Here is a 19,503-nt window from a genome sequence, read left to right on the forward strand (position 1 = left end):
CTGCTCCATGGCAGCCTGTGTTGGAACAGTGGGAAGGTGGGAGGGCTCCGAGCCGTGCCCTGCTGGGAGAATGGACACGTGGTGGCCATGGAGCCGAGTGCAGATAAACTGCAGCACCACCAAGGAGGGCGGGGGCTGCACACAGACTCATGATGCGTGCAGGAGAGGCTGCTGGTGGGGCGAACTCAGAAATGGGGAGCCCTGGGGGAATTTGCAGTGCCGCCTGCCCAGTGGGGCTGGTCTTGGAGGACCTGGGGGCCACAGGGCTGGGGGCGGACAGCCCCCACCCCCCAGCGACTCTCATGTGCCCACACTGGATGGCCTGGCTCCAGAGCGAGCAGAGGGCCTGCTTGGGCCCTCTCACCCACATGGGCCACGGACACAAGTCCTTCAGGGGCTGGAAGATGCTGGGGAGCTCATCTGGGGACCGCTTCTGTTCTCCCCTGGGCAGTTCATCACACTGACAGGATTTCTCAAGATAGCAGCCATGTTGTCATACCCACATGGTGTGACTCCTTGCTCTCGTGTATGATGCAGTGGTTTTTAGTACCAGAACTCTCTAGTTCTGTTTAATTCCAGAACATTCCATCACCCCATCCTCATTAGCAGACACATCCCCCCTCCCCGGCCCTGGCAACCAGGAGCTCATTCTTTGTCTCTGGATTTGCCTCTTCTGGACATTTCCCATCAATGGAAGTGCACACTGTGTGTTCTCTGTCTGTCTTAGGTTTCAGCCAGACACTTGAAAGTGAAAGTTGCTCAGTTGTGTCTGACTATTTGTGACCCCATAGACTATACACAGTCCATGGAATTTTCTAGGCCAGAATACTGGAGTGGGTAGCCTTTCCCTTCTCCAGGGGATCTTCCCAACTCAGGGATCGAACCCAGGTCTCCCACATTGCAGCCGGATTCTTTACCAACTGAGCCACAAGCGAAGCCCAAGAATACTGGAATGGGTAGCCTATCCCTTCTCCAGGGGATCTTCCAGACCCAGGAATCAAACTGGGGTCTCTTGCATTGCAGGCGGATTCTTCACCAACTGAGCTATAAGGGAAACCAGACACTCACAGCTCCTCAATTTTTGTTTTTCATTTTAGGCAAAATATATCTCTCAGTGCATTGATGAAATCAAGCAGGAGCTGAAGCAGGACAATATCGCGGTGAAAGCCAATGCGGTCTGCAAGCTGACCTATGTGAGTGCCGGCCACTCTCTCTGTCAGGCGGGGGGCTGAGACCGCGCGTCTGCTCCTCTGTCTCCTCATCCTCTGGGCCCAGTTAATTGGGGGAGGGAGACTGGGCAGGAGCCTGAGACTCTGGCTCTTATCACCACAGCTACAGATGTTGGGCTACGATATCAGCTGGGCTGCCTTCAATATCATCGAAGTGATGAGCGCCTCCAAGTTCACATTCAAGGTGAGGGGACAGCCGCTGTGGGTCCTGAACCCTGTGGATGGGGTCCTGGGGGAGGGGAGGCGTGTGTCCTGTGATGAGGCTGGGCTGGGAGGGAACACAGTGGCAACCGCTGGAGACCCGTTCCCATCATGCATCTGTCCAGCAAGGTCTTAGCACCATTTCCACCATATTTTCTTTTCCGTTTTAAGTAGTGTCAGTGAAATTAAGGTTTGTAGGGGTGGTTATGTGTTTTGTGATACAAATTAAATTGGTAACCTTTCAAAAAAAAAAAACAGGCAGGCACTGATCATCCCCCCAGAGGCCACTGCTGTTCAGTTGTCCTGGTGCTTCTGAGCACCCTCCGCCTTCATCTCACAGAACCTACTTGGGGCACTTTGAGACATTGCTTTTCTATTACTTGATATTGTAATAACTGAACATGTCGTTTCCCGCTTTAGTAAATGTCCTGGAAAGCAGTCTTCATCACCCGCAGCCCATTTAGGGGCATCCTGTGGTTCTCCCTGGGAACACACCCTGCAGGCAGCTGAGGTTCTGTTCTCCTGAGGGACCTCATCATTCATGCTGCCTGCCAGTTTCTCCTGGGGAGGAAGCAAGATGCTTGGTTTGCCAGGGTTGGGCTGGTGCCCTGCCTGTGTGTTGGAGTGTCTCATGTTTGTATGTGGGTGTGCCTCCAGGCCACCCCAGCCACAGAGATGGGAGCCCATGGTTATTCCGTGTCTGTGAGACTCATTCCATCAGCTGAGCAGGCAGTGAGGATGTGCAGGGCAGTGACAGGCCATGCTGGCCGACTTGACAGCCACTGTGTTCCAAAGACCATGTACCCCACGGGGTGGGGTGGCCTCTTCCTGGTGGGGGAAGGGCTGGCCAGGGCTGCATGGCCCGCTCCCCTTGTACCCGACACCTCTGTTTGTTGCACTCACAGCGAATTGGCTACCTCGCGGCTTCCCAGTGCTTTCACGAAGGGACCGACGTCATTATGCTGACCACCAACCAGATCCGCAAGGTAGGGGCCTCTCACCCCGCCACGGGAGCATGGGGAGAGTGGGGTTAGTGGGCAGTGGATGGTCTCTGCCCTCCTCGGAAACACCAGTGGTGGGCGGTATGTCTGGCCCTCCTCTTGAGTTCTCTTGGCATTGGGGGACTGCCCGCAGTCACTCCTTTCGACCCCTGCCCCCTCTAGTGGGGGCACCTGCTGGGGGGGGTGGTACTTTCTGCCCACTGGGTGCAGGGCATTGGCTGGTGTGTCTCTCCGGCCCTGAGTGGTTTTCAGCTCTGTGGTGAGAGCAGTTAGTGCTCCGCTCTCCCCTGGCCCGAGGACTTAATCAGCTCTTGCTAAGAGTGGTCAGGGGGCCATCAGAGGCACCCTTCCTGGGCAGAACTGCCATGAGCCTATGGCCCTAGGCCCTCAGATGGCTGGGGGAGGCCTGGGGCCCAGGAGGTGGTGTGGTCACCCTGCAGGGGACAGGTGAGTGGGCTCCCGGGCAGGCACTGTGGGGCAGGCAGGCTATGGGAGCTGCCCTGAGGCCTCCACACACCATGAGGTGGCTGCTGCCCATGTCAGACTCTGTGAGTCACTCTGAGTGGAGGGATGTGCTGTGAGGCCCGGTCTCCACATCCGGGGTTGCAGTGAACTTTTAAGAGCTTGTGTTTTCGTACCATCACCACAGTCTAGAAGGTTAACTCTTCAGACACTTCTGGGTGCACCTTTTACCACATGTGAAGTGTGGGGAGGGTCCCCTCTCTGTGCCACGACAGGGCTTCCATGCAGGTTGGCAGGATCTCAGGCTGGGGCATCAGGCAGGGCAGATATGCTTCTTTTGCTGGTTCTCCTGCTCCCTGAGACATGGGGCTTCAGTGGAGGCTTCTCAACACTTGTGGAGGGGCCTAGAGGAGTCATCTGCGAGTGTCTCCCTGTGGGGGGTCCCTGCTGTGTGCCTTTGGGCGGTCGGGGCCCTGGGTTCTGCAGCTTTGCCATGTTAGACACCTGGAGCGAGGGGCAGCCCTCGCCTCTGTCCCCCCAGAGCCATCCCAGCTCTTCTTGGCGACAGAGCAGAACTGGCTGCTCCTCATGAATCCTTGTCCCACATGTCTCCAGACCCAGGGCAGGGCTGGCGGGCACAGCTGGGGCCCAGCAAGGCATGGTCGGCGCCCGCCTCTGACCCTTGCATTCCCTTTCCAGGACCTGAGCAGCCCCAGCCAGTACGACACTGGCGTTGCGCTGACTGGCCTATCCTGTTTTGTTACCCCAGATCTTGCCAGAGACCTGGCCAACGACATCATGACACTGGTGAGTCTGGGAGTGGGCCCTCCCCTGGCCTTTGCTCCCTCATGTGCCAGGATAACCTGGTTGTAAAGTTATGCTGAGGGCACTTGGGCGGGTGGAAACAGCCTGGGTTCTGGGGTGAACTGGGACACCTAGTCACCATCTCCCCCTCCATCACCTGGTGAGCCCGACTTTCACCTCACCTCCTCTGGAATGGTCCTGTCGGGGAGGGCAAGGTCTGGCTGGGGGTGATGGTGGGTGCTTGACCCATCAGCTATATTCTTACTGCAGCATGAGTGGCGGTGGCAGTGGTCTCAGCAGGCAGCACGGTCAGGTGGTCTCTGTCCAAGACACTTTTTATTTTCATCTGGGTGCAGTCTGTTGTCTAGTGGCTCAGTCCATCTGAAAAGCAGAATTCTCAGCCAGCTTTGATCTCTAGGGTGGGCAGGAACCTTGTTGTGAAATGTGGATGTGTTCTTAGAAATCGCACCTCTCGATTCTAGTAAAAATTAATTTAAGAAAGAAAGAAAAATGAAGCTGGAATTGACTCTAAGAAAAACCACAAAAGAACAAAGACCTCATGGCCCTGAGAAGGTCACCAACACCTCATTCTCCATGACTGGGAGACTCCCCATCTGACCACGTCACAGCCTGTGGGAGGACAGTGCATCCCTCCTGTGAGGGCTCTGCAGACGTAGTCTGTTTGTTGTGTGGGTGCTGCAGTCTTGAAGGCTATGAGTATAGTCAGCTTCTAGGTCTGGGGCCTGTTGTAAATGATGTGTCCATGCACACTTCTACCCCGTTGTCCACACCGTGTCCCTGGGCTTCCCAGGGACACGGGCTGACTCTGTACAGAGACTCTGGCAGACAAAGCCAACAGTACTGACCCTCTGGTCCACGTAAGGAGGTGTGAGGACCCGTCCAGGTGAAGGTGGTCACACGCCCACAGCAGGGGGATAGGGATTTGTCTTGGTGCTGGGTCTGGAGGGCAGGGCAGCTTTCTCAGGCCAGGTTCCCAGGGCCCCAACAGGTGAGGAGTGTGCCCACCTACAGACAAGAGGTCCTGGTAGCCAGAGCACAGTCCTGAAGGCAGGGCAGGAGCTTTGGGGTCCCATGTTGGGGTGCAGAGCAGCGTCCTGCCCTGGGGACAGGCCTCGGCGACCAGAGGAGCTCATTACCAGGGCTGAGAGTGGAAGCGGATCTTGGCCTCCAGAGGGCAGGCTGGGGCCGTGGGCTCAGGGAAGCAGGATTTGATTCTGTCTAAGACACTGTTGTGTGGTCCTGTGCTTGGTGGGGAGGGGGCAGTGGGGAAAATGTGCAGACAGGGCTCAGAGACCAGGAGCCAGTTAAGTTGGAGAGAGGGTTTTCCTTCAGGTGATAGAGGTGAGATGCAGGCAGGTGTGGAAGATGAGCATGGGAGGGCGTGGAAGGTGTGGGAGGTGAGGGGAGGTGGGGGATGAGCAGGGGGTGGGGGCTGGGAGTGAGACAAGGTAGTGGGAGGTGAGCCAGGAGTAGAAGGTGAGATAAGGAGGTGAGGGGTGCAGGGTACAGGGAGGTCAGCAGGGAGACCTAAGCCGTCTGCCCCGCAGATGTCACACACCAAGCCGTATATCCGGAAGAAGGCAGTGCTGATCATGTACAAGGTGTTCCTGAAGTACCCTGAGTCCCTGCGCCCCGCCTTCCCCCGCCTGAAGGAGAAGCTGGAGGATCCCGACCCCGGTATGTTGATGTGAGGTAGAAAGGGCCCTGTGTGTATCTGAGGGCCTGGTGGAGGGGGGCTAGGTCTTGGGACCCTGTCCTCGATCCTCCCCCCAGGGTACCTCCTCTACTTGCCCACCAGCTTGGAGTCCACCCTTCTCCAGACCACCGTTTCTGTTTCTTTGGTGTGGGATTTAGAAACCAAGCCCTGGTCGCTGTTGGTGTTTATTCCTTCTGGGCTGGCGTTGCTTCTGGGCCAGCGGACCCCACACTTGCTCCCTGGGGATGTTGTTTTGTGGGGTGGGTGTCCTATACCTGGAGTGACTGATCCTCTGGGGACACCCCTCGAGGTGGTTGGGGGGAGCTGTGCCCATTGGCCACAGTGCTTGGGGGTGCCGCCTGCCTCGGAGGACAGGCTGTTACTGATGGGGGCCCTCCCTTCTCAGGAGTCCAGTCAGCGGCAGTCAACGTCATCTGTGAGCTGGCCAGACGCAACCCCAAGAACTACCTTTCCCTTGCCCCGCTCTTTTTCAAGCTCATGACCTCTTCCACCAACAACTGGGTCCTCATTAAGATTATCAAACTGGTAGGTGTTCTCCTGGCTTGCCCCACCCGCTGCCAGAGGGCCCCTGGGTGTCCTTGGTGAGGGCCCCAGGCCACTGTCCCATCCCTGCTATGGGTGACCGCCAGCCTCTTCGTCCCCTAGTTTGGTGCTCTGACCCCCTTGGAGCCAAGGTTGGGCAAGAAGCTGATCGAGCCTCTCACCAACCTGATCCACAGGTAGGCCTGGGGTGGGTATGGGAGGGCACCCCCAGGAGGGATGGGGGGAGTGGCGGGTAGGCCTGCAGGTCTGCCGTAGCCTGGAGCTCTGTCCCTGGGCGCTCCCTTCCCCAGTCTGCAAACAGCCACAATTAGGTCGGTGAGGAAAGCTGTCCTGCTCAGCTCTGGTGTACAAGGGTTCTCACTGGTTGAGTTGAATAGCCTGAGGTGACCATGTCCCCACCCAGTTCTGGAATGTTGTAGGAAACTTGGGGTGCCTGTGGTTGAATCGTGGGGATGGAGCTTCCAAGTGCCAGGAGATCGTGCTCCTGAGATCCCCTGGGTGGCGGCCAATGGCTCAGGACACTGTTGGCTTTGCTTTTATTTGTGTGTTTATTTGACTGTGAGGGGTGTTGTGGCACACAAAGTCTTTAGTTGCAGAATATGAACTCTTGTTCACATGGAACTGCATGTTCCAGCATGCAGGATCTAGTTCCCCAACCAGGGATCGAACCTGGGCTCCCTATATTGGGAGCATGAAGTCTTAATTACTGGACCACCAGGGAACCCCCGGTTGTTGTTTGAAACAAATCAGCAGTCATCATGAAGTAGCCATGGTTTTCAGAATATTAATGTGGGGCCCTCCATCTTGAGACCTGTTTTGTGGCCCGACTCTGGTGGCCCATTCTCTTGACCTTTGGGGGTTTGAACTAGAGAGCATCACTGTGAGAATACCAGAGTGAAATGAACATGCCTAGTGCCTGAGTGACCCCTGGACACCCCCAGCGGGTTGTGTGGGTGGCGACTCTGTTCCTCCTGCTAGGTCAGGCCACCTCCCTGTTAGAGTGAAACCAGCTGGTGGGGTTTGGGCTGCTAGAGAGGGGCCTTTGGGGAACTTGGCTTCTCTTCATGGGGTTCACAGAATCAGAAAATGAGTCCTTGGGCTCGGTGTTTTCCTCGAGACAGTTCCCTGGGGGTCTTGTTAGGGTGAACGGGAGGCAGGCAGCCTCCATCTTCTCCGCTCCTCTGTTTCCGTCTCCAGCACGTCCGCCATGTCCCTTCTCTACGAGTGTGTCAACACTGTCATCGCAGGTGAGCGTTGGGGTGACCTGCTCTGGATCAGGGTGCTGTTGCCAGCTAGGGGGCTGGTCCCAGGGCCTCACCAGCAGGTGCAGACAGCCCTGGAGTTGAGGTTCTCACCTGGGAAGCTGCCTGGCCTGGCCCTGTGGACCTGTCAGCGACTGGACACTGCTGTGGCCAGAACCTCTGCTGTCTCAGGCTCTAGTGATAAACGCTGCACCCCCACCAGAGAGACCGTGTTCCTGAGCATTCTGGAGCAGGCCTCAGGGTGCTTCCTGTGTGGTGTCTTATATAGGAACTGCAGCCAGGAGGTTCCTCGGAGGGTACCTGCATGCCCTCCTCACACAGTCTCCTAGAGCCTGTTAGCTGTGGGTCACTTGTCCTTGAAGCCCAGTTTCCTGTAGGTGGGCAGAGGGAGGTGGTGGCCCAAGGGTGCAGTGTCTCATTGGCTGTCCCAGAGCTTGGGCTGCTCCTCAGAGATCCACGAGCAGCTGCAAGTTCAGTGAGGCTCAGGAAGCTGGCCCCGGGCCCATGCTCATGACCACCGCATGGGCCATGAGTATCCCCAAGGGTCAGCAATGGTCACAGAGAGGAGGGGCGGGCATGGGACTTGGGAGCTGGGGAGGCTGGCTGAGAGTGGCCCCTTTGTGTGGGAAGGTCCACAGGGAGGACTGAGGTGGGGTGGGATCGCAGACGGCCCTGGCCCTGGCTGTGGGCAGAGGGAGTGAGGCTGCAGATAGGAGATGGCCTGCTCCATCACACATCACAGTCCGCAGGTCTCAGGTAGGGTGGCCCATGGGCCTGCCCCCGACAGGGACCTCGGGTCCCCGGGGGCTGTGGTCTGCTCCTTGGGCCAGTCACGGGGGCCCTCACCCAATGGTCTGTTTCAGTGCTCATCTCCTTATCATCCGGCATGCCCAACCACAGCGCCAGCATCCAGGTATGTCCCAGGATTGGGGCTCCCCTCCTGGCCCCAGGTCACAACTGCATGTGGGCATAGATATGACCTGTATTATTCTCTCTGCAGCTCTGCGTTCAGAAATTGAGGATATTGATAGAAGACTCCGATCAGAACTGTGAGTTGCTCGTTTCTCCAGGCTCTGCAGGGCCTGGGGGTGCCACTACACATCTACACAGTGGGCTGGCATCCCAGCGTGTGGCTCAGCCCTTTGCCCATTGAAAGTGCCTTTGAACTCAGCCCTGTGCCCGCATCCATGGGGAGGCAGGACCTGACTGCAGGGAGGGGTGGGGAGGCTGTGGCAGCACAGGTGAGAGGTCAAGGGCACGCCGAGGCCTGGGAGGAGCAGGTCGGGCTTTGGGGGACCTCCCCATGGGCCTGCAGTCTCCCTGGAGGTTAACCAGACAGGCACTCCTGCTGCGCTCCAGATCTGTTGGTTTTGAGCAGAGATCACTGAATTCTTCCTAGGAAGGGCCAGGGAGTAACTCGGGTCAACTCTGCAGGTCATGTGGTTTCTGCCAGGATAGCATAGAAGCTGCCTGGCGGGTGTTGGCAGGCATGTCATGTGCCAGTGATGCTGCCATGGATACAGGCTGCAGCCGGACCTGATCTGTGGCCCAGTTGGCTGCCCCTGGTGTAGAGAGTCGTGTGTTTGGCGTGCTCAAGGTTGGCAGTTAGGGGGGCCTGGTGCCTGGGAGGCGTGGCCGAAAGTGCCCAGGTGGTTGGGGTGTAGCTGCAGCCCGGCCTCGCCCCCGAACCTCGTGCAGGTGTGACGGCTGCCCGCTGTCTCCGCAGTGAAGTACCTGGGGCTCCTGGCCATGTCCAAGATCCTGAGGACACACCCCAAGTCTGTGCAGGCACACAAGGACCTCGTGCTGCAGTGCCTGGACGACAAGGATGAGTCCATCCGCCTGCGGGCCCTCGACCTCCTGTATGGAATGGTGCGTGCCTGCCCTGCCGCCCACACTGCCCCCATGCCGGCCTGGCCCTTCCCTCACTATCGCTGCCCCCAGGTGTCTAAGAAGAACCTGATGGAGATCGTCAAGAAGCTGATGACCCATGTCGACAAGGCCGAGGGCACGACCTACCGTGACGAGCTGCTCACTAAGATCATCGACATTTGCAGCCAGTCCAACTACCAGCACATCACCAACTTTGAGTGGTGCGGCCTGTGGGCTGGCGGGACTGGAGGGAGGGAGGCGGGGTGGCATTGGGGCTCGCGGGGCCCTTCACAGACCCCGTCCCGCAGGTACATCAGCATCCTTGTGGAACTGACACGGCTGGAGGGCACCCGCCACGGCCACCTCATCGCCGCACAGATGCTGGATGTGGCCATCCGTGTGAAGGCCATCCGCAGGTTCGCCGTGGCACAGATGTCCGCGCTGCTTGACAGTGCCCACCTGGTGGCCAGCAGCCCTCAGCGCAGCGGCATCTGCGAGGTGCTCTACGCGGCTGCCTGGATTTGCGGGGAATTCTCCGAGTGAGTGGAGGATGGCCATGGTCTCTTCCTCCAGGTCCCCTCCCTGAGCCCCAGCGCCAGGTGGGGGATCACGGTGGGTGGCAGGAGCCTGGGACACGGAGCTGTTGGGATGGCCACTCACCAACCCGCCCACCCTCCAGACACCTACAGGAGCCCCAGCAGACACTGGAGGCCATGCTGCGGCCCAAGGTCACCACGCTGCCGGGACATATCCAGGCTGTGTACGTGCAGAACGTGGTCAAGCTGTATGCAGCCATCTTGCAGCAAAAGGAGCAGGCGGCAGATGCGTCCGCAGCCCAGGAGGTCACCCAGCTCCTAGTGGAGCGGCTGCCACAGTTCGTGCAGAGTGCGGACCTGGAGGTCCAGGAGCGGGTGAGCACAGTGGCTCGTCCACCTGAGGGCAATTCAGGAGGGACCCGTTTGTGGTTCTCCCACTCTTGGCCGGGGGCAGGGCGGGCCAGTTTGGAGCCCCTGTGCTGGGGAGGCCCCCGATGGTCCCACAGGAGGAGCCTGGCGAAGGGCGGTGGGGGTGGGTGACGGTGAGAGAATGGGAGACCGTGGAAGGTACATGGTCAGCCCGAGGGGGCTTCATCAAAGGTGACCACAGATCCTGGTGGGTGCCGACCAGGAGGGTGGAGGAGAGCTGATTCACGAGAGCTTGGGGTGGCATCTGGGCAATGGTAGCCTGGCAGCCTGTTTCATGAGCCCTGTGGTGATGCAGGCCCCAGTGGTCTTTGCGGTCGTGGTCAGGTGTTGGACATGAGCTTGTCTGTTGCCTGAGGGCCGTGAGCCCCGGTTGGCTGTGGTCCTGTCCCCGGAGCCGAGGTCGGGGCTGCTGGTTCTTGGAGCGATTGCCTGATGGGGTAGCGCTCCTTCAGCCCCCTTACCCTTCATCTTGTTCAGAACTTGGTTTCTGTCACTGACTCTTTCTGAAGGAGATGGCAGCTGCTCTGTGTCATTCTGGCTAGGCCCCACGGCTAAGTGGTTTCTCATAGAGCCTTCCAGACATCCTCAGCCCTGCTCCATTTAGGAGCAGCTAGGTGTCTATGTGTGCTGTGTGGGCGGTGCCCTGTAGGGGCTGAGTGGCTTTCAGGGTCGGTCCTCTGGGGCTCCTTCCTGACTCCTCTGGGGCCCCTGCAGGCATCCTGCATCTTGCAGCTGGTCAAGCACGTGCAGAAGCTTCAGGCCAAGGATGTGCCGGTGGCAGAGGAAGTGAGCTCCCTCTTTGCTGGGGAGCTGAACCCAGTGGCTCCCAAGGCACAGAAGAAGGTTCCAGTCCCCGAAGGGTAAGTGTGCGGCCATCAGAGGACCTGGAGCCAGGTGGCATGAGGGTCCCCCCAGGCTTCTGTCCAGCCAGGAGTGGTGGAGGGGACAGAAGGATGTTCTCTAAGGTCAGGAGACCCACTCCTCCTCACACAGACTGGGTGCGGGGTGCTTGGCTGCTTTTCTGGGGCCCTGCTTTCCCTGACCTGGTGCTGTCCCTGAGAAGGTCAGTAGGCAGTCCTCGCCTGTCAACCTTGGGGGCAGCCAGGCTCCACCGTCCCTGGTCTGTCTGCTGTGCCCACAGCCGCTGCCTGGCCTTCATGTCCTGATCTCCAAGGGGACAGCAGGGTCCAGGGCTGGGCCTGCAAGCTAGAGCCACCATGTGACCCCTGTGTCCCACAGCCTGGACCTGGATGCCTGGATTAACGAGCCGCTCTCGGACAGCGAGTCTGAGGATGAGAAGCCCAAGGCCATGTTCCAGGACGAGGAGCAGCGACACACAAAGCCACGGGCGCCCGAGGCAGACGAGCAGGAGCTGGCCCGGGTGAGGCAGGGCAGTCGCTCTGGTCTGTGGCCCATGCCCCTCTGGGCAGACCTTGGATGGGCTTGTTCTCTTGGGCCAGAGCTTCCCAGAGAACACCGTGGGTCCTGACCGCTGCCTTTCTGGGTGTTGGGCCTGGGGACGATGTGCGGACTTGGGCATGAGATGTGCCTTGTTCCCTGCTCTCCTCCTCCCCTGCAGGGACCATCCCCCTGCCCCAGCCATGGAGCTCCTGGGTGGTCCCACTGGCTGCCCCTCTTCACCCCTGCCCATGCTGGTTTCTCTCTCTGTTGGCCCAAGGCCAACAATGAAAGTGGCGAGGGGTCCTGTCCCCTAGATCTGGCTCGTGCAGATGGTCTGGGAGGGTACAGGGCGAGCACGCCACACACACACTGATGTGCTCACTGAACCCTGTCCCGCAGCGCCGCGAGGCCCGCAGGCAAGAACAGGCCAACAACCCGTTCTACATCAAGAGTTCCCCGTCCCCCCAGAAGGTGAGGCTGGACTCCTTGTCCTGGAGGAACGGGCCACAGGGCCCCATCTGCTCTCCATCCCTCCATGTGAGGCTGTCATCATGTCCAGGGGCAGAAACGCAAGGGGCCCCCAGTAGCAACGAGTGGGAAGCAAGTTCTGCATGGTCGAGGTCAGGCTCCTCTGCCTTAGCAGGAAGCAAGTGAGCACAAGGGACATGGGCTCTTTGCAGGCGCCACCGCCACCATCTGTCCCCTTCCCTCCAGCCAGCAAGCCCATCGGCCGCCTTAGGCTCCCCCAGGGAGATGTGGCTCCACGTGTCAGGCTTACTGATGCCGCTTACCAGAGGCAGGAAGCCTTGTGTCTCTCTGCTTCCAAATCTCTGTGCTTCCAAAGTGTGACTTTCTTTTTTTTTTTTATTTTTTTATTTTTTTATTTATTTTTTTTTTTAAATATTATTTTATTAGTTGGAGGCCAATCACTTTACAACATTTCAGTGGGTTTTGTCATACATTGACATGAATCAGCCATATAGTTACACGTATTCCCCATCCCGATCCCCCCTCCCACCTCCCTCCCCAAAAGTGTGACTTTCAACTTGAGAAAAAAATTAAAATGAAAAAGCGGACAAGTCTTGCTCCCGTCCTGTACTCCCTGCACTGACAGCCCCGCCCCTCTCCATGGGCCCTGCTCTGTGGCTTCAGCATCATGCTAGGCCCTCTGCCCTGCGTGGTAACTGACCTCGTTGTCTCCCTACAGCGGTATCAGGACGCGCCGGGTGTGGAGCACATCCCCGTGGTGCAGATCGACCTCTCGGTGCCTTTGAAGGTGCCAGGCAAGTGTCTGTGTGGGGTGAGGGTGTTGCAGACCAGCTTCAGATCTGCCCCCGCTCTGGCTCTGTCCAGCCAGCATCCTCCCCTCCCATCGGGTCCCCAGGTCCAGCCCCAGACCGCCCTTGGCGCCCTGTCTACACCCCAGTGGTCAGGGCAGGGCCCCCGGGTGGGGGCAGGATGTGTCTCTCAGGCTGTGGGCTGAGCACCTGCGTCCCAGCAGGGATGCCCCTATCAGACCAGTACGTAAAGCTGGAGGAGGAGAGGCGGCACCGGCAACGGCTGGAGAAGGATAAGCGGAAGAAGAAGAAGCGGGAGCGCGAGCGCCGGGGCGCGCGGCGTCACAGCTCGCTGCACACGGAGAGCGACGAGGACATCGCGCCCGCCCAGCGCGTGGACATCATCACCGAGGAGATGCCTGAGGTCAGCTGCCCACCCCACCCCGCCCCCGGGGCCTCAGTCAGCTCTGCCCTGTGAGCTATGAGCACCCACCAGCACTTCTATTATATTAACTGTCCTGATCCCCTGCCCACGCTGAGCACCAGGCCCCAGATCAGATGCTCTCATGGGTGTGGACCTGCTGGTTTGTCTCTGAGAAGGGAGGTGGGGGCCCGATGGGGTTGGGGGGAGGGTGGGTTGATCCAGACACAGCATTCCTGTCATCCCTCAGAATGCCCTGCCCAGTGACGAGGACGACAAAGATCCCAATGATCCTTACAGGGCCCTGGACATTGACCTGGATAAGTAAGTGCTGGGACCGAGGCCAGGGCAGCTGCCTGTGGGGCTGGACATGGCCTGTGTTCCCCACATCCTGGTCCCTTTCTCTGTCCTCTCTTGATTTCTTGGCATGGCCTGGGGTGAGGGTCCCGGCAGCAGAGTGGGCTATTTCTATAGCCCTATTTCTGTAGGCCTTATCCCAGGCCACTCATCCTGTGACCACCCCCAGGCCCCTAGCTGATAGCGAGAAGCTGCCCGTCCAGAAACACAGAAACGCTGAGACCTCCAAGTCCCCTGAGAAAGAGGATGTCCCCCTCGTGGAGAAGAAGAGCAAGAAACCTAAGAAAAAGGAGAAGAAGCACAAGGAGAAGGAGCGGGAGAAGAAGAAGAAGGAGGTGGAGAAGGTGAGAGGCCAGGCTCACTTGTCTTGTCAGATGGGGTGGGGCAGGGATATCCTGGGCTGTCAACCTCCCCTCCCCCATGGTGTGCATGTCCTGCACGTGAAGGGCGGGTTCAGCAGAGCCACTGCACACAGGTCATGTTACTTTGCTCCAGAGCAACACGACTCCGCCTGGATATGTGGTCCCGGTAGGTGCCTGGACCCATGGCAAGAGAGCCGAATGCACCACTGGCTCCCAGCACACTCCAGTCCTGTGGGACATAGTGTCCTGTGCCTGTCAGGGCAGCCATGCCTTCTAAGGGCCCATCTAGCTGCTCCAGGTAAAGGCCTGTGTTCCTGTGGTTTCAGGGTGAGGACTTGGACTTCTGGCTGTCTACTACGCCACCTGCTGCCACACCAGCCCCGGTAAGAGCCTGGCTGTGACCTGTGCTGACCGCGAGTGCTCCTCAGCTGGACACCAGTGCTTTTCAGCCTTGGAGAGCTATGTCTTAGAGGCATTAGGGGACGCCCCCTCATTGGGGGCAGAGGGATGTGGGGTGATCCTCGGGCAGACCAACCAGGTCTGGGCCGGCTCAGTCCCATGTTCAGGGTCTTGTGCAGGCAGTGGTTTCGTGGCGGTACCTTATCTCAGAGCCCGGGCCCCCAAAGCCAGGCAGCAGCCTTGGGTAGCGGCTTCGTGTCTGGGGCTGGGGCCTGGTGGCTCTGGGGTCTTCTGGATCAGTGCCAGCCAGCCTCATGCCAGGCCGCCTCTCCTGTCTGCTGGCCACCAGCACTTGATGGGGAACCACACATCCTTGTCAGGAGGGAGGCTCATCAGTGCAGGGTGTTCCAGGGCAAGGCAGGTCAGGGGGCGCAGGACTCCCCATCCTGGGCCCCGGCTGCCTTTGAAGCTCCCCCCTCCCCCAACTGCGGCATGGCCCTCTATAGGAAGAGTTGGAGGTGAACACCACAGTCACTGTCCTGAAGGAGGAGCAGGAGGAGCCCCGGGGAGAGGAACAGGACGCCGATGAGGACAGGGAGCAGGACCTAGAGAAGGTGGGGGCATGAGCGCTGGGGCTGGACTGGGGTTGGTGCTCCCGCACTACTGGGGCTCCTAACAGCAGTCTCCTGTTGCCAAGCTCCCTGGGTCCTAATTGCACAACGCTGTTGGGCTATGGCTCGTCAGAGGAGCGCAGGGCTGACTCAAGCCTGTTGCCGCTCCAGAAACCCTCCAAGCACAAGAAGAAGAAACACAAGAAAGACAAGGAGGAGCGGCCCAAGGAGAAGAAGAAGTCCAAGAAGAAGGTGCCGCCAACGGATGAGGAGGCTGCTGAGCCTGTGGAGAATGGCACACTCGATGAGGAGCCCCTGCCGGTGAGGGTCCTCCTAACCCAGTCCGTGTTGGGAGCCACTGGAATTAGACTTGTGTAGTCTGGAACGTGGGGTCTCCTTGTCCGCTGTTCTCATGCTTCGGACTTTTCCTGAGCGGAGCCCCCCTGCAGCCCTCAGCGTCACTCCCAGGTCCTCACTGCCTGGAGCTGACACGTTTGTCTTTTGTCCACAGCCCATGTCCAGTTATACCCTTTTGGCTGAAAATTCTTACATCAAGATGGTAAGCAGAGCTTGGCTTTCAGGTGGGGCCGAGAGTTCTTGGGGCTCAGGGCTCCTTTCTCTGGACATGAGGGGGTGCCCACACTCTCCAGGCATGGGATCCCCAGTGGCTCCTCTGCACCACTGACTCTGAGTCCTGCTCTGCAGACGTACGACGTGCAGGGCAGCCTACAGAAGGACAGCCAGGTCACAGTTTCCGTGGTCCTGGAGAACCAGAGTGACAGCTTCCTTAAGAGCATGGAGCTCAATGTGCTAGACTCGCTCAATGCCCGGCTGGCCCGGCCTGAGGGCTCCTCGGTCCACGATGGTGTCCCTGTGCCTTTCCAGCTGCCCCCTGGTGAGTGAGCCTGGCTCACCGGCCTCAGACAACAGTGCTGGGGACAGACCCTGGGCAGCCTTAAGTCCCTGCCGCCTGCCCAGGTGACGGCATCCTGCACCACTCCTCAGGCCCATGTCTTGCCCACACCAGGTATTTCCAATGAGGCCCAGTTTGTGTTCACCATTCAGAGCATTGTCATGGCCCAGAAGCTCAAGGGGACCCTGTCTTTCATCGCCAAGGTACGGGGATGGGTGCCCCGAGGGTCAGTCATGCACCCGAGCTTGAAGGCCCTGCCCCGAACCCCCTCGCCCTGCGCCCCCTCACCCTGCACCCCCTCTGCCCCACAGAACGACGAAGGCTCCACCCACGAGAAGCTTGACTTTAAACTGCACTTCACCTGCACCTCGTACCTGGTCACCACGCCGTGCTACAGGTGCGCTGCCCTCCCTCCTGCCCCCAGCTCCCTGCTTTCCTACCATGGGGGACTCCAAACAGTTATCTCCACGATGTTCTCTGACCTGAGGAGAGGATGTGCGCGGAGTGTCAGGTGACCGACTCAGGCGCCTCATGCTCAGCACATCACCAGCAGCCCAAACAACAAGCCTGGCATCCCTCCCTGGACTGGACACAGGACTCCAGACCCAGAATATGGGCAGGGCTGGGTCCTCCTGAGGCCCTGCTCCATGGCATGCAGATGGCTGCCCTCCCCTGTGGGCACACATGCTTGTCCTTCCTGCATGTCTGCATCCTGACCTGTTCACACCAGGACCCCTGTTACATTGCACTGGTGTCCTGTCACCAAACCCAGTCACATGCCCACCGCCTGAGGGTCAGGGCTGAAACTTAGGGGCTTTGGGGACACTGTTCAGGTGTTGACTTCTTACAGGACCGGTGCAGACCCTGAGCCACAGGCCCTCAGAGGAGGCGCCCGCCCCTGGGCGGGGCCCCTTGTTGCCACCCTCACTCTGTCCTTCCCACAGTGATGCCTTTGCCAAGTTACTGGAGTCTGGGGACCTGAGCATGAGCTCGATCAAGGTGGATGGCATTAGTATGTCCTTCCATAATCTCCTGGCAAAGATCTGTTTTCATCACCGTTTTTCTGGTAAGACTGAACATAACTGATAGACTGCTTGGCCTTCTTCCCGCACACGGGGCTCCCCCACTGGTCTGGCCTCACACCGCCCTCTGTTGCAGTTGTGGAGCGAGTGGACTCCTGCGCCTCCATGTACAGCCGCTCCATCCAGGGCCACCACGTCTGCCTCCTGGTGAAGAAGGTGAGCCTTTGGGGTCTGGCGGGCCTGCCCAGCCTCACCACTGTTCTCCAGAGCAACTGCTGTGCTCTGAGCTCAGCCTGAGATGATTTTGCTGAAGGCTCTGACCCTGTGCTGGTGAGCAGTGTCAGCCTTTCCTTCGCCTGGTCTGCCCCTTCCTCATGCACCTCCTGGAAGAGGTCATGTTTAATCAGTGTGTTTCTTCTGGCATATTATTGTAGAATTTAAGGAAATCATCTGGGTCTGAGGAGTTCTTTTCTGAAAAGTTTTTATCTACAAGTTCATTTTTTTTTTTCATAACTGCTTTATTCTTTTTTAAAAATTTAATTTTGGTTGCTCCAGGTCTTTGTTGCTGCAAACTTTCTCTAGTTGCAGTGAGCAGGGGCTACTCTCTAGTTTTGGTGCAAGGGCTTCTTTTGTTGAGCGTGGACTCTAGGCACACGGGCTTAGTTGCCCCTCAGCATGTGGGATCTTCCCAGACCAGGGATGGAATCTGTGTTCTCTGCATTGGCAGGTGGATTCTTATCCACTGGACCACCAGGAAAATCCTCAGTTTCTTTTTTTGATACTTTCAGGGCTCCTTGCTTTGTCTGTTTCTTACTGTGTGTGTTTCAATAGTTTGTAGTCTTCAAAGAAGTGGTTGGTTTCATCTGGATTATGGAGGTGATGGTGGATTAAGTCATCTGGTTCTTTGCTTTTCCTTTTAGTGTCTGAGGGATCAGTGGTGATAAGCTTTCATTCCTGGTATTGGTAATTGTCTCCTCTCCATTTTGTTGGTTATCTTGGCTAGAAGGCTTATTTATACATTTTGAAAGGTCAGTTTAGTGACCAATTTTTTTGAAAGGTTGGAGAATTCCTTGGAGGTCCAGTGGTTAGAACTCTGTGCTTCCACTGCCAGAGACCTGGGTTTGATTCCTGGTTGGGGAACTGAGATCCCACAAGCAATTGCATTGCAATACATGTGTGACCGCTGTGTTCTGCTCTTTGTAACCCCTGGGACTGCAGCCCACGAGGCTCTTCTGTCCATGGGCTTCTCCAGGCAAGAATGCTGGAGTGAGTTGCCATTTCCTTCTCCAGAGGATCTTCCTGACCCAGGGATTGAACTCAGGTCTCCTGTGTCTCCTGCTTTGGCAGGTGGGTTCTTGACCACTGAGCCACTTGGGAAGTCCCCACAAGCAATGAGGTGTAGCCAAAAAAAAAAAAAGATTAATAAATTTTACTGAATATTGCTGCAAATCTCCTATTTCTGCCTGCTCTGGGTTTATTTTGCTCTTTTGTGAATATATAAGCTGAAAACTTAGACCTTTCCAACAGGCCTGTCTCTTCTAATAAAGTCTTTAATGTTAGAAACTTTCTTCTACATACTTCTTTAGCTGAACCTCACAGGTTTTTACGATTCATTTTCATGTGTGTACAGTTCCAAATACTTTCTAATTTCTATCACTACCTCCTTACTGACCTGTGGACTTATTTCTAAGCATTGGGAGAGTTCCTTGTTGCTTCCTGGCCCCTGTTTTCTGGTGTGACCTCTCAGGCCTCTGAAAGGGGCTGAGATTGGTGCTCTGTTCTGGGTGTGGTCCCTCTGGACAGCTGTTCTGTAGGTGTTCCTGTGAAATGTGTGTTACCCAGATCCTGCTGGTTGACTGTGTTCTTGATTCTTCTGGATCCTTGCAGATTTTCTCTCTGCTAGTCTTCCATGAGTGAGCAAGGAACATGAGGCCAGTGGTGGTCAGCTGGTCTACTGACTAGACCATTAGAATCGTGGGTCTGGGCGAATGGATCCCCTCACCAGTTGGTGTGTTCGTCTCTGTCCCGTGCTGTGTCTTTGCTCTGAAGTCCACTTTGTCTGGTGTCAGTACAGCCATTCTGTGTGTGTGTGTTTTTTAATAACGTTTGTTTATTTACTTGGGCTTCCCTGATAGGTCAGTTGGAAAGAATCTGCCTGCAATGTATAGGAGATCCCGGTTGGATTCCTGGGTCGGGAAGATCCCCTGGAGAAGGGGATAGGCTTACCTACTCCAGTATTCTTGGGCTTCCCTCGTGGCTCAGCTGGTAAAGAATCCACCTGCAATGTGGGAGACCTAGGTTCGATCCCTGGATTGGGAAGATCCCCTGGAAAAGGGAAAGTCTACTCACTTGAATATTCTGGCCTGGAGAATTCCATGGACTCTATAGTCCATGGGGTCGCAAAGAGTCAGACACGACTAAGGGACTTTCACTTCACATTTATTTACTTACTTACAACACTGCTGGGTCTTTGTTGCTGCATGGGCCATTCTCTAGTTGTGGCACATGGGCTTGATTGCCCCACGACATGTGGGATCTTTCCAGACTAGGGATGGAATCCGTGTCCCCTACATTGGCAGGCAGATTCTTTACCATTTGGTCTGTGCTTACGTGGCAAATCCTTTGTGGTTAAACCTGCATTTATCCTTGTATTGGAAAGGATT

General features: G+C 57.4%; 1 protein-coding gene across 2 annotated transcripts in view; it reads left to right on the plus strand.

Annotated features, from left to right (window-relative positions):
• The window catches only part of AP3D1 (adaptor related protein complex 3 subunit delta 1), a 33,385-nt gene that overhangs the window by 10,779 nt on the left and 3,103 nt on the right, over positions 1-19,503 (plus strand). Inside the window, exons 2-31 of one of the 2 annotated variants that reach the window (XM_065918120.1) lie at positions 1,098-1,193; positions 1,333-1,413; positions 2,336-2,416; positions 3,593-3,700; positions 5,266-5,395; positions 5,821-5,960; positions 6,081-6,154; positions 7,176-7,225; positions 8,104-8,153; positions 8,241-8,289; positions 8,967-9,112; positions 9,185-9,333; positions 9,421-9,651; positions 9,792-10,023; positions 10,792-10,937; positions 11,317-11,458; positions 11,878-11,949; positions 12,686-12,761; positions 12,980-13,179; positions 13,427-13,500; positions 13,703-13,877; positions 14,222-14,278; positions 14,801-14,908; positions 15,077-15,226; positions 15,417-15,464; positions 15,611-15,800; positions 15,933-16,021; positions 16,130-16,215; positions 16,763-16,884; positions 16,977-17,056. In XM_065918120.1, the coding sequence (XP_065774192.1) occupies positions 1,098-1,193; positions 1,333-1,413; positions 2,336-2,416; positions 3,593-3,700; positions 5,266-5,395; positions 5,821-5,960; positions 6,081-6,154; positions 7,176-7,225; positions 8,104-8,153; positions 8,241-8,289; positions 8,967-9,112; positions 9,185-9,333; positions 9,421-9,651; positions 9,792-10,023; positions 10,792-10,937; positions 11,317-11,458; positions 11,878-11,949; positions 12,686-12,761; positions 12,980-13,179; positions 13,427-13,500; positions 13,703-13,877; positions 14,222-14,278; positions 14,801-14,908; positions 15,077-15,226; positions 15,417-15,464; positions 15,611-15,800; positions 15,933-16,021; positions 16,130-16,215; positions 16,763-16,884; positions 16,977-17,056 (3,432 nt within the window). The remainder of the gene's footprint in view (positions 1-1,097; positions 1,194-1,332; positions 1,414-2,335; positions 2,417-3,592; positions 3,701-5,265; positions 5,396-5,820; positions 5,961-6,080; positions 6,155-7,175; positions 7,226-8,103; positions 8,154-8,240; positions 8,290-8,966; positions 9,113-9,184; positions 9,334-9,420; positions 9,652-9,791; positions 10,024-10,791; positions 10,938-11,316; positions 11,459-11,877; positions 11,950-12,685; positions 12,762-12,979; positions 13,180-13,426; positions 13,501-13,702; positions 13,878-14,221; positions 14,279-14,800; positions 14,909-15,076; positions 15,227-15,416; positions 15,465-15,610; positions 15,801-15,932; positions 16,022-16,129; positions 16,216-16,762; positions 16,885-16,976; positions 17,057-19,503) is intronic. The other variant, XM_065918121.1, reaches the window with a different exon arrangement.

This window comes from Muntiacus reevesi, chromosome 1 (genome assembly GCF_963930625.1).
Source record: "Muntiacus reevesi chromosome 1, mMunRee1.1, whole genome shotgun sequence".
NCBI lineage: Eukaryota > Metazoa > Chordata > Mammalia > Artiodactyla > Cervidae > Muntiacus > Muntiacus reevesi.